A 12,774-nucleotide genomic window follows, 5' to 3' on the forward strand; every position below is an offset into this window, starting at 1 on the left:
ATCGTGCAGCTGTTCCTGTGTGCAGGCAGGGCTGGCAGCGGGGCTGCGGCTCCAGTGTGTGTACGAGCACACCCCCGGGATGCCCAAACCACACACAGCCAGTGCACATAACCCAGCCCTGCTGCTCCTCTCGCGGGTCCGGTCTGCGGTTCCCTACAGACACCCCACACTCCCAGTCTCAGGTTCACAAGCTCAGCCGCATTCACGGACCGCCAAACATCGGCGTGGCCTCCAAGTCCGTCTGACACCGCTGCCAGAGCTGGACCCTCTTACCCGGGCTGCGGGTCTCCTCTACTCGATGCTGTCGTGGCTCAAAGCTTGTTAGAAGGGTTTACGAGCACACCCCAGGGTTAAACTCCGGCGCACACGGACCTGCACTCCCTTCCCGCCGGCTGCCACTCGCACCTTGTGGCATCCTGGCACAGCGCAGGAATCCGCCCCGGGGCAGGTGGCCAGGGCCGAGCGGCGGGGGAGGCTCCATCGCCGGGGCCGCCCCCCGGCCCCGCAGGTCGGTGCTGCCCGGGGGACGAGCCAGCCGAGCCGAGCCGAGCCGAGCCGAGCCGAGCCGAGCCGAGCCGAGCCGGGCCGACTGTCGGGAGCGGCTGCAGAGCCCGCCGGCCCCGCCATGGGCTGCTCCAGCAGCGCCCGCAGCCGGGCCCAGGAGCCGCCGCCGCTGCCGGGTGAGCGGGCGGGGGGAGCCGGGCGGGGGGAGCCGCAGAGCTCTTTGGGGTGCGGGGCCGCGCTGCTCTCAGGGCGGTGCCGTCCCGGCCGTCCCGTCCCGTCCCGTCTCGTCCCGTCCCGTCCCGGCCGTCCCGTCCCGTCCCGTCTCGTCCCGTCCCGTCCCGTCGCGGGGAAGGCGCCGCGGGTGCTCGTCCTGCAGAAACCCCGCGGAGCCAGGAGCCCGTCGGGTATGCCTCGGCTTTTAATTCTGCCCGCGCAGCGGAGGGAGCTGCGCCCCGAAAGTGATGCCTTCGAAACTGGTGTAACTTGTGAATGAATGCCTAAGTCCCTTCCGCTCCGCTGGCTTTTTTTTTCTTTTTTTTTTTTTTTTTTTTTTTTTTTTGTGTTGTTGTTGTTTGTTTGTTTGTTTGTTTAATTTCCAGATGCGTCCTGCTGTTGGTCTTTTTGTTTATTACCTTGCCAGTCTAGTGCCCTTTCTTTCTTTCTTTAAAAGAATAATGAATTAGCAATATATGACCCCACTATCCTTCCTTTTTCTTAAAAAATCCGCCCGACATAATGTGCAGCATCGGCAATGTTCTTGTGGCTTTAATTGGCTCAAGTCACAGCAGACTAATTTTGTGAGCAAGCTATATTTGCAGGATGTTCCATAAGAATATTCTTGGTATTCAGTAGAACTAAAACAAAACTTTGTTTCCATATTCATCATATTTAGCTCTTTGCTCCAAGGAAATTTTGGAAACTCTTCTGTAAGAACCTGAATGCTGCAGTTACAAGAATTGTCCTCTCCAGAAAGATCCATCTCGAAAGCAGATCCAAAAAGTTGTTTGCATTTCATTTTACTGCATTTCTTTCCTATATTCTTGAGTTATGGTCTGTTGTTGTTACTCTGCCTGCAGCATCCATGGGTTTTGCATGGGTTTATGTTCTGTGTGTTGTCTTGTGGTGCTGTGCCTTGTGACTGCAGAGGGGAGAGCAGGTTGTGGGCTGAGCATTGTCTGTGCCACCACAGAGCCAGCACACATCTGCTGAAAGTATCAGGAGAAACCCCTTTATGCTGTACCTGCTGCCTCAGTCACCTGGTCAGTGTACCAATTCCTCTGCCTTTCCACCCTCCACTAAATGATACCTGCACAGGAGCACTGAAGGACTCAAAGAAACAGCAGAAGTAATTTGTTCTGAGTATTTTAATTATTCTGAATAAAAGCATGTTCATGGCAGGATAGGTCATGAAATGTACTAAATACATACACTAATGTCATGGCGAGGATGAAGTGCAGTTTGTAATTACAGCTGAAAGATCTGCATTAATTTGGCAATTACTAACCAGATATGTTAACAATTTGCTAATTTACTTTAATAAGAAAAGATAATTTGAAAAAAACCCTTCTCTAATAAGAGGAAAATGTATTTCATTTTCTTCCATTGATGTGTAACTCATAAAACTTTGAGACTTTTCCAAAAGGAAAGAAGGCAAAAAGAAAATACTGTAGCCATGGCCCACATACATTCACTTTGCTTTTCTTTGTTTCTCCAGCTAAAAGAGTCTACAGCAGGGAAAATAAAAATTTGAAATTTAAAAAAAAAAAAACAAACAAAAAACCAAAACTAGAAGGAATCCTAGGAATGTTGACTACCACATGATGTTCATTTTGCTTGGGGATAAAGGTATTGAACAGATTACTGAGAGGATTTATTTTTTCCATATTAGGGAATTCTTTGCATTTCAGATGAGAGCACAGGAATGCTTCCAGGGTTTCCAGCAGTGCAGGTCTTGTGTTGCATAGCAGTATTTTATAATCCAATTTATATAAAACATTTTGAGGGCTAGCTGGAAGTTATACTACTGATGCTTATAGGAGCTGCAGGAAATTCTTAGTAATAATACATTTGAATTGTTTCTTTTACTGTTAACATAAATTAAAACTCTATATAGCATGCTAATTTTCATGACTCGTTTGTTTCTGTCTGTAGGCTTTTAATGCTCTCTGTCCATCTGGCACTGAGCAAGGTGAAGGCATGAAAATGTCTAAAGGGACAAAAAATAAAAATGTGAAAAACATCGAATTTCTGGTCTCTGAGCATACATTGCTTTTTAAATCACTGCTTAGAGCAGCTTAAGTTTAACGTTTACTCACTATTATTCTGATTTGGTATCTGTTTCACCTTGAGCTTCATTTTAGGAAAAGGAGTGCTTGGAAGACAAGGTGTGATAAGAGGTCTAGAGAAAGCAACCAGGGAAATATATTTGGTGTTTCTCATAATGCAAGAACTGCCATGATGAAATGACCAGCAGCAGGCTTAGAGCCAGCCAAGATGTGTTTTACAGGGGATGTAAGTGGGCTGCAGCCCTCCTTCCCATTGGGTATAGTGGAGACTGAGTGTAAACAGATTGGAAAGGGGCTTGAACAGGTTGACAGAGGAATTCCACTGACAGATTGACACTCAGCCCCGTGGGCTGGGACCCTCTGCCCTTTCCCCTGCCCTGGCAGCTGTCAGAGGCAGGGTCTTGCCCTGGGGGGGGGGGGTGTGGGGGTCTGTTGTCAGAGACCCATAGCTGAGTTTGCCTCCTGTTGTTGGAGTTGCATTATAAATTGCTATTCCACTGTGGATTTGGAGGGGTTGGTTGGAACTTGGGTGGTTTGACAGTTCCTGGGACAAATGAGATTTTATCTGTCTCATAGTCGAAATTGCCTTGTCTGTCTCAACAGGCTGGATTCTCAGTTCTTGCTCTTCTTCTGGCTTAGCCATCCTTCCCTGGGTCTGTAGGCACATGCTGACGAGGTGACATTTGCTGGGGAGCTGTTTTGCTTGAATGTCTCAAAAGAACTGTAAACTTACTTTAAGGACAGCAGTATTGAAACAGATGTTTTAAGAGCAGGGTATACTACTTTTTCTCCTGTTCATCTATGTCTATATGAAATGTATAGATGTGTTCATCTGTGGACAGTATCATATGGTTCTGCTTACTGACTTTGACACTGCAATCATAATTTTCTCAGAAAATACAGTTTTTCCAGGTTTGTAATTATTATATAAACAGATTTCATGCTTGAATTACCAGGGGTTTCATCCTGACATTCTTTAGGAAAAGGTTAAATAGAAGATCCTGTCAAACTGAATTTCATCAAAATGTTAATAAGTCAGTCTGATAGGTAGGTATAGCTCATTTTGAGTCTTCAGCTTTTATCCTTAAATACCTGTCAAAGTAATTTTGTCAGTACTTTAAGCATAATTTTTTTTTCTGCCAAAACCCATTGCTTTACTAGCCAATATGTTGATGAAAGATGAAAGAAGTGGAAGTTTAATTTGTTTGGGCTTCCTGTTGTTGAATTTTTTATTAGACAATCATAGTATGAATGGTAGTTTAGTACTGAAAAAAACAAAGTGGTTTTTGTTTTAAGAAGTGAGCACTGCTCATCCTCTGAGTTTTCAGGGGTTTTATTCAATCCCCCTGAAGGTACCACCAGAACTTCTCTCACACAGCCCAGGACAGCAGCTCCCTCACACTCCCCACATTGATGCTGTGCTTGGTTTGGGGCAGGAAAAGGTGCTTCCTTGCACTGTCCCATCACCAGCAAACCACCTGCACACTCAGATTCAAAAGGGAAAATGTAACAGAACATTGACTTGCAAAAAAATCTGCTCTCTTCATATAACATGCATCAAGTGAAAACTTAATATAAGAACAGCATCATCTCTACTGGATATGTGTGGATATGTGCAGCAGACCTGTGAGGGAGTATTTTCCCTGGCCAGGAGGGAGCTCTTTGTCAGGTACTGCTTGTGTGGTTCACTGTGGGTTTAGTTGTCATCCAGCTCATGTGCCCATTCACCAATTATCTGTAATTCTCTTTTTCCTTTCCTTGCTCTGCTGTCACTCAAAGCATCCTCAGGTGCAAACACCCTGACTGCAGATGACCATGGAACTGTAGCTGAGCACACACAGCTGGACCCAGCAGAGCGTGCGAGCCCTGCCTCTGAGCAGCTGCCGGGAGAGGAGGCTTCAGCCACGATCCTGAACGTGGAGGGAAAGACAGAGTCGGTCAGTAAAAGGGAGGAGCCAGAGGGCACCGAGCCCCTGCCTGCCGGAGAGGAGGAGAGCTCTGAGCTGCCCTCTGTGTGGCGAGAGGAGAGCAGGGGGCCTTCGCCGCCAGCACCAGGAGAAGATGCTGGGGCACCATCTCCAGGACCAGCAGAGGACAGTGGGCTGGTAGAGGGCAGTGACAGCTCTGTAGTGGAAGCCGTTGAGAAAGTACATATTACTGAAGAGGAGCATATCATTGAGGGTAATATTTGTGCTTTCATAAATTCAGGAGACCAAAATTTGCCTCCAGGGACTTCTGTGTGCGTCCCTTTGTCTTTACTAAGAGTCTCAAATGAGCTTCTGGAGTCAGAATTTGGTCCAGGGAGTCTGTATGATGTGAGGCATAGAAGAATGTGGCTGGGGAAGCCTTGGATTTACAAGTCCAAGCTGTGATAAACTTAATCAGCATTTCCACCTCTGCTATTTCATTTCATGTCCTTTTTGTTCTTAGCAGGTAAAATGTCCCACCATACCCCTAATTTAAAACACTGTGTCTCTGAGTAGCTCAGACACATTCCTTAATATTTGCACAGCCCAAAGGCTCAATTACTTAGTCACATGTACTAAATGTTAAATTATAAATTACTAATTATTAACTATATGTCAACTGTCCTTGCATACATAAAGCTGGATGTAGAAGAAAAAGCATCTCTGATGCACACTTGGCATCTCCAGTGTGTCCTAGAAGCTTGGCTACAAGACAAGCAGAATAGAAGTAGTAGTGGAGAGACACAGAGCTGTCTTTGCACCAATGCTTGGAGATGCCTGGGTGGGGAGAGAGGCTGCATGAGGAAGAGGAAGCAGTGGTGTCTGAGGTGACAGGGATTTCCATGTGCTGTGGAGGGACCTTTAGCAGGAGGTGTGCTCCTTCCTGGAAATTACAGGCTATGCTCCTCCTTGGGTTAGTGCCCAGAGGACATGGACTGCGCTTGCAGAAGCTGAAAACTTCACAGGAGGAATCAAATTTCTCCTAAAAGGTACCAAGTAGCTCAGTAAGGAATCAGATGCATTCCTGGGGTAGCTCTTCTTCAGGGAATAAGCAAGTGAAGCACATGAGGAGTATTTCTCTGCAGGGAGCCATCCTCACTCCAGTTTGGCCTTGAAGAAGTGCAGGGTGCAGAAAGACTGATTCCTGCAAAGTCCAGAGCCAGTTACACACACTGCCCCCACTCCTGTGGCTTTGTGCTGCTTGTCTCTGAACTGGCTCTGTGGATCTCATTCTTTGCTCATCCTTTGTAGCTGAGCGTGGTCGTTGGATTGCTTTGTCCTCTCTCATGTCTCTTCATGAAAGAATTTTGTCCTCTACATAATCATCTATCCTTGGAATAAAGTTTTGTTTTATGTAAGCAGTAAATGACAGGTTGCTCACCTGTTAAACACACATCCTGCCCAGCTGCAAACTCCAATTTCATTATTCACCATTTCTAAGCCTTAGGGCAGTGCCAGAGGCAGAGCAGCACACCCTGGACCTTGTGCTGTCACATCTCATCAGTGGAAACATGTTTACAGTTTTCTGTCTGTCTGAAGATGAGTTGTGGGGCTTCTAGCACCAAGTGATGTGTACAGGGCAAGTGAATGAAGCTTTTGGGGAAAAGAGTTTTGCTCCTATTATTTCCAAGGTAGAAGGAATATCTTAACTTGTGTGCATTCTCTTCCCAGGCATCTGATGAAGAAGGGATTTTCTATTTTTATGCTATGGTACATATGATACTTAGCATTTGTTTTGCTTTCCCTTTGTGCTTCCATAGCTATGGCAGGAAATGAGTTAGGCTGCAGCTTCCCTGGGAAAGCAGGGTTTCAGCCAGACTTGCGTGTTACCATGTTTTCTATTTCTGTTTTGTTCCAATTGCAAATAAAACTGCACATCTATGAAATAAAATACAGGAGAAAAAAAATTGAACAGAAAGAGTACTCATGATTTCCTTTGGATACAGCATCAAAGGGATTTTGTGAAAGCATTAGGAGAACTTCATGGGCGTGAGGCAACCATATTTCAGCTGGATGATGAAAAGTGTTTGTTTTCCTGTTTGCTCTCTCTGGGTTCATTCGGGGGTACCTTGATAAGGGGCATTGGAAAGCTTGCAAAGCAAAATCAGGTTTACAGAAAGGAGCTGGGGCATTTGGTGGTTTTTTTTTAGTGGATCCTAATTTGATCTCCATGGTTACCATTCCCAGGTGAGACCGGAGAACAGGTGGAAACTGAGCTGCTCAGTGAGACAGTAAGTGAAGGGCCTGAAACAAAAGAAGAAGAAACAGGAGAAGCTGTGGATAGTGCAGCAGCGACAGAGATAGGTATGTTGACAGAGGAGGGAAGGACCACATGGGTTATTTTTTAAGAGACAGCAAAGACTGTCCTGTCCTTATTGGGCATATCTTATTATTCCCCTGTAGGCATACAGCTGCTTTCTGCATTTTTGCACAAGAGAGTCAAAAATACTTTACAGTAAAAGACACTTTTGAAAGCAACCAATTGGAAGTCATGCTTTTTACATGGGTCATCTTTATATAATACACAATCCTTATCAGTGATAACTTTTCCCTCTTTGGGAAAAATGGTAGACTGTAACATGCAGTCTTGGAAAATAAAAAACCTTTGTTAAAGTCATGACTCTGCTCATTATTATTTGCATGCTTGTCTTTATAAGCTAAGCTTTAATGCTGCTTTGTGATTTCCATTCTATGCCAGTCATTTTAGATCCCCTTGTTCTCCTTATCAGCTGAAATCAGCAGTGTGGTGCTGTGATGAAAGCACATTACACAGCATATTCAGTCACATGGTGGGAAGGAAAGTCACAGGCCAAATAAAGTTCCTCTGGAAAACTGTCACACCAGTGAAGGCAAAAATTCAAGGGGATAAGATTATCCCTCTAGCAGACTTTGAGATTGTGGTCAAAATTCTGTCACTACAGTCTTGCTACAAAAGTTATTTCTTCTTCTTCCTCCACATTTACTAAGAACCTCACACTTGAGTGTATCATGTAAGGTGTTCACATGCCCAGAAGGCAGAATTAGAATCACAGAATCATTTAGGTTGGAAAAGATCATTGAGTCCACCTGTTAGCGCTGCCAGATCCATCCCATTACTAAATCTTGTCCCTAAGTGCTGCTTCCACAGTTTTTTGAACGCCTCCAGGGATGGTGATTCCACCACCACAGGTTACACTATGGTATTGCTGGAATGTGGAAAAGGATGAGCAGGCAATGCAGCTTCCCCTTTCCCTCAGCAAATGTTATTGCAATAGCTGGAATCACCTTCTCCCTCTCCCCACCTTCTCCCTCTCCCCTCCCTCCTAATCACTGGCGTACTTAGTCATGCTCAGAATCTCTCTGGGCTAGCGAGTATTTCTGTAATTCAGAAGAGAACAGCTTCAGCAGAAAGGGTGGCAGATACCTTACACAGTGTCTTTCATGACTTCCAAAGGAGCCCCTTGCACTGCTCTTTGGTTCCTTCCCAGCGCTAGTATGTCACAGCCTTAGGGCAAGCCAGCGAGTCGCACTGCTGCTTGTGCCCCTGCCAGAGGGCTGAGGGAAATGGTTTTCAGCACAAGCACTGCAGCCTGTAACACAAGTAGGGTGGTGGTCAAGCAGTTTGGTCAAGGCTTATGTGCCTTTATGACCTTGTGATTACCCAAGTAAAATTAGATCAGCAGTGATTAAAAAAAAAAAAAAAGCTCACCTCCCTTTAATTTTCATGTTTGACAGTTGCTCATCTTTACAGATTGTTACTTTTTAAGCTAGCCTATGAAGACAAGCAGTTGTTGGCCATTGACAACAAGTCTTTTGCAGGATCTTTAAATTTATGCCAGATAGCTTTGCCTATGAAGTCAAAACAAGTTTAATCAATCAAATTGTTTTTAATGTCTTAAAATAATGTCTTTTTTTAAAAGCTCCTATGCTTTTGCAAAGAATCAACACTCTGTTACTTTTTAAGCTAGCCTATGAAGACAAGCAGTTGTTGGCCATTGACAACAACTTTTGCAGGATCTTTAAATTTATGCCAGATAGCTTTGCCTGTGAATCAAAACAAGTTTAATCAATCAAATTGTTTTTAATGTCTTAAAATAATGTCTTTTTAAAAAGCTCCTCTGCTTTTGCAAAAAATCAACACTCTGTGCTGTGAATTCAGCAAAGCACTTAATTTGATTCTAGGAAACCTCAAAGAACATCTTCCTGCTCCTGAAGAGTAAGAGAATCATTACTCTTAGGAGAAAGGCTTGGGTTGGAATGGACCTTAAAGACCACCTAGTGTCAACACGCCTGCCATGAGCAGGGATGCCACCCATTAGATCAGATTGGTCAGGGCTCCATCCAGTTTCGCCTTGAACATTACCAGGAATTTCAGCCAGTAATGATTACAGCTTTGTTGAAATTCTTCCTGCATTTGCCTGTTTTGACAGTATTCTCCCGAACAGTTTTGTAAGGGAGCAGAAAGAGCAGCCCTGCTTCTGTCTGTAATGCATTTCAGATGATGGGAGTGCACTGACCCAGCTCAGAGGAACAGCTGCAGGCAAGAGGAGCAAACAATGCTAAGAACGGAATAGTGACCATTTAAACCTGGGATTCTGTTGTGTAAGGGAGCAGTTCTTCCATCTTGAAAGGATATTGGAGAAATAAAGCAAGATTCTGGGCAGGAAAGCAAGACTGCTTAAGGGAATGGAAAAATTCTTACTTTGAGAGACATCAAAAACATTCACAGCTTTGTCTCTAGGAGGGTATGACTAAGAGGATACAAGCTGATCCTAGTTAAAAAAAATTAAGAATAGGGCTCTAAAGGTAGCTGATGTCCACCTAAGAGTAAGGGAATGCTCAGTGATGTGCAAAGTGTGTTGAATTTGAAACCATTAAAGGGATTTGGCTTTTTTCATGTTATATTAACAATCTTCTTAGTCACAGAGAATCACTGCAGTTGGATGTTTTTCTTTGGTCACCTTCATTCCCATGCAAAATTTCCCACCTTTCCTGTGTTCCTTACCCACCCTCATGGAACACCACACTCAGTGTGAGGAAGTTCCACATTCTCATGTTCCCTACCCTTGCTGAGTCTTCTAGCTGGGAAAGGAGTACTTTGAGCTGGGATGTCCAGACACTGTGATTTCAGCCAGTAACCCCCTTGGGCATTGTCTTTTAGCTATCAAGTGAGCCCCAGAGCTTCTCAGCTGCTGATGGCCAACAGTAGCTTCAGGGGCTGGACACAGTTCAAAACCATACTTTGTCATGGAATAGCTGAGGTAGAAAAACACCTCTGGAGCTCAAGCAGGAACAGGTTGTCCTGCTGGGTTTTGAATCCCCAGGGATGGAGACTCCATCAACTGTGGGCAGCCTATTCCCGTAACTTGACTGTCCTTACAGAAAAAGCAAAAAAATCTTGTATTTAAAGGTAATACACTGTACTTCAATTTGTGCCCTTTGTCTCTTGTCCTTGCTTAGGATTTACTGTCCATGAAATGCCTGCCTCTGTGTCAAATCTGACTGGAAGGATGTAGTGATTTCAAAAGTTGTTAGAGAAGAGGCAGCAGGGTGAGGAGGAGCTCGAGACTGTAGCAGTGACTCACAGAGGTGATGTTAATGTCTGTGACAGGAACTGTAACTGGGTATGAATGGGATGGGGGAAGAGGAAGCAGAACCAGTGCTTGCTTTTAGGTCCACACAGAACATTCCTACAGATCTGGGAGAAGAGCAGATATCCCCTTCATCCTGTGATACTTCCAGGGAATTTTCACTTTGAGTTCCTGTCAGATTTAGTGAATATCAATTCATACCTTCAATTCATTGCTAAATTATTTTTTTTCCATGTGTTTCAGAGACAGCTAATAACAAGGAATAGAAGTTATGTCTCAGTGAACGTCCTCTTCTTGGGCCTGCTCTTCTGTTCACATGAATATTTTTAAATTTTATTGGGTTGGGAAAATAAAAAGGCTTTTATGGATTGAATCACAAGCTACAGACACATGAATAGGAGGCATCAGAAAAAGTTTTATATAATACAGATTTTTTGAAGTCAAGCTGCCAAGACTTCAAGTGTTTGAAATACCCAAACTTTCATCTCCCTGCCACAGAGTGCCTTCTATACACACCAGCATAATTTTTCAACGGCAGTATGATCATTCCTTTTTCAATTAGGAGTTTTTCCCAGGTTCAGATTAACTGCCTTCAAATTGTACAAACTTTCAACCAACAATGTATGTAGCATGAAGAACAGAGTGTAGCTTTTTTCTCTTTAAATGATTGTATGTAGGCAGTTCCTCTGAGTGCCTGGACTACCAATGTAGGCAGCTGCTGAAGTGTACAGCACGTAGAGGACTGGGAGAGGAAATTTACCAAGCTCTAACTAAATGCAGAGGGGAGTTTTCCAGAAAATAGAAAATAACAGAGTGCAATGTCCAGGACCCAGCTGTGTGCTGCTCACTCCCCATTTTTAAACTCAAATTTATTGAAGGGATTGTAGTACAGCACAGGGGGCATTTTTTACTGAGTTGTTTTAGTTGTATAAATCCTAGAAGATAACTTCACAGTGTTAACATTCATAATAATAATAACCTATCTTTAGCTGTGTAGCTCTCCTCATATGCATTTGTGGCTTCTAAAATGGACTTCTCAGAGAGAAAATACAAACCTGCCTAAGAGACAAATATAAGCCTGTTCCCAAAGAAAAGGTTATCTATTATATTCCCCTGAAGTGCTGTCCTCCTGGAGAAATATGCTATCAGGGACTGTCTGGGTTCTTTTCCAAAATGCTAAATAATCATTGCAGAGATGAAAATGGCAATGCTTTCAAACAAATTTCCTGTGAAACAGGCCCTGGATAGGATTTGTGTTTTGGGTCAGATAAAGAGTAGAAATTTCTTCTGGTGGTGAATGTTGCAGGATCACAGAATCAATTCAGTTGGAAAACACTTCTAAGTTACTTGAGTCAAAATGTTGACTGAAGACCACCTTGTCAACTAGACCATGGCAGTAAGTGCCGTGTTCAGTCATTTCTCATCCAGGGATGGTGACTCCACCACCTCCCTGGGCAGTCCATTCCAATGTTTGACAACCCTTTTCTGTGAAGCGATTCCTCCTGATGCTCAGCCTGAATCTCTGCTGGCACAGCTTGAGGCTCTGTCCTGTGCAAAGGGACTCCATATAACACATTGCTGGGGATTGTGTTTACAAGATCTCTGGCATAAGGATGTAGGAAATGGAGAAAAGGTCAGTTACCTAAAAATGGCATGCACAATATTGCCCTTTTATTAGCTTTATTGTATAATAGGACTTAACAAAAATCCTGTCACCAGCAAATTAGTCAAATCCCCTCTAAGAGATAATTTCATACTGCATGTACATGTCTGACTCCAGCTGACTCTGGTTTGTATGAAATAATCTAATTGATACCCTTGGCCTATTAACCTTTTGTATAAGCTGATAGCTCTTGGCTGTATCACTAAATCCAAGGTTTTCTGCTTAGCCACATTCTTATGAACTTGTCAGTTTCATTTAATCTCAACTTCCTGTAGGCAACACCACAAACTTTTAAAACCCAAATGCCTACCTTTTTTTCAGGGAATTTTGCTAGGTGGTTGTCACTTTATTTTTTAGTTTTTCTAGCCTTCTGTAATAGAGAAGCTAAAATGAGCTGCTAGTTCTATTAAAAAATATATTGACATTAAAGTGAGCATCAAAAATTCAAACAGAAGTAGTCAAAGTTTTTATCCACATACTCAAACCATTCCATGAAAAGAAGCCATGAAAAAAAAACACCGTGCACTTGGAAGACCTGAGGAGTGGGAGAACAGGTACTGAGCAGAATGAGAGCACCCCACAGTGACAGGGAACTGGGCTGGGTGTACAGCCATGTTCCAGGATGCCCCAAGCACTTCCATCTTCAGCTGCATCTCATGCCTGATTTCTTCCTGGGAGCTGGGAATTCAGTTCAGCCACCAGCACATGTGCCAGCACAGCCCCACTCCAAAACACAGGAGATTAAATCGGCAGAGACAGACTGCCTACTGGCAAGATCGTGAACT

The 12,774-nt window shown here is 44.0% G+C and overlaps 1 protein-coding gene across 1 annotated transcript; it reads left to right on the forward strand.

Annotated features, from left to right (window-relative positions):
• The first annotated feature begins 625 nt into the window (after positions 1–625).
• ERICH5 (glutamate rich 5) lies at positions 626–7,215 on the forward strand. The gene is made up of 3 exons (XM_041412545.1): positions 626–680; positions 6,944–7,060; positions 7,160–7,215. The coding sequence occupies exons 1-3, from the start codon at positions 626–628 to the stop codon at positions 7,213–7,215; spliced, it is 228 nt and encodes a 75-aa protein (XP_041268479.1).
• The last annotated feature ends 5,559 nt before the right edge of the window (positions 7,216–12,774 follow it).

This window comes from Onychostruthus taczanowskii, unplaced genomic scaffold (genome assembly GCF_017590055.1).
Source record: "Onychostruthus taczanowskii isolate IOZ18803 unplaced genomic scaffold, ASM1759005v1 scaffold4, whole genome shotgun sequence".
Classification (NCBI taxonomy): Eukaryota; Metazoa; Chordata; class Aves; order Passeriformes; family Passeridae; genus Onychostruthus; species Onychostruthus taczanowskii.

What these genes read in the sequence shown, in the direction of transcription:
- ERICH5 (XM_041412545.1), top strand. Translation starts at nt 626, where the DNA reads ATGGGCTGCTCCAGCAGCGCCCGCAGCCGGGCCCAGGAGCCGCCGCCG. An exon ending in GGAGCCGCCGCCGCTGCCGG is followed by an intron (nt 681 to 6,943) that starts GTGAGCGGGCGG and finishes TACCATTCCCAG; the next exon opens with GTGAGACCGGAGAACAGGTG. An exon ending in TGCAGCAGCGACAGAGATAG is followed by an intron (nt 7,061 to 7,159) that starts GTATGTTGACAG and finishes ATTCCCCTGTAG; the next exon opens with GCATACAGCTGCTTTCTGCA.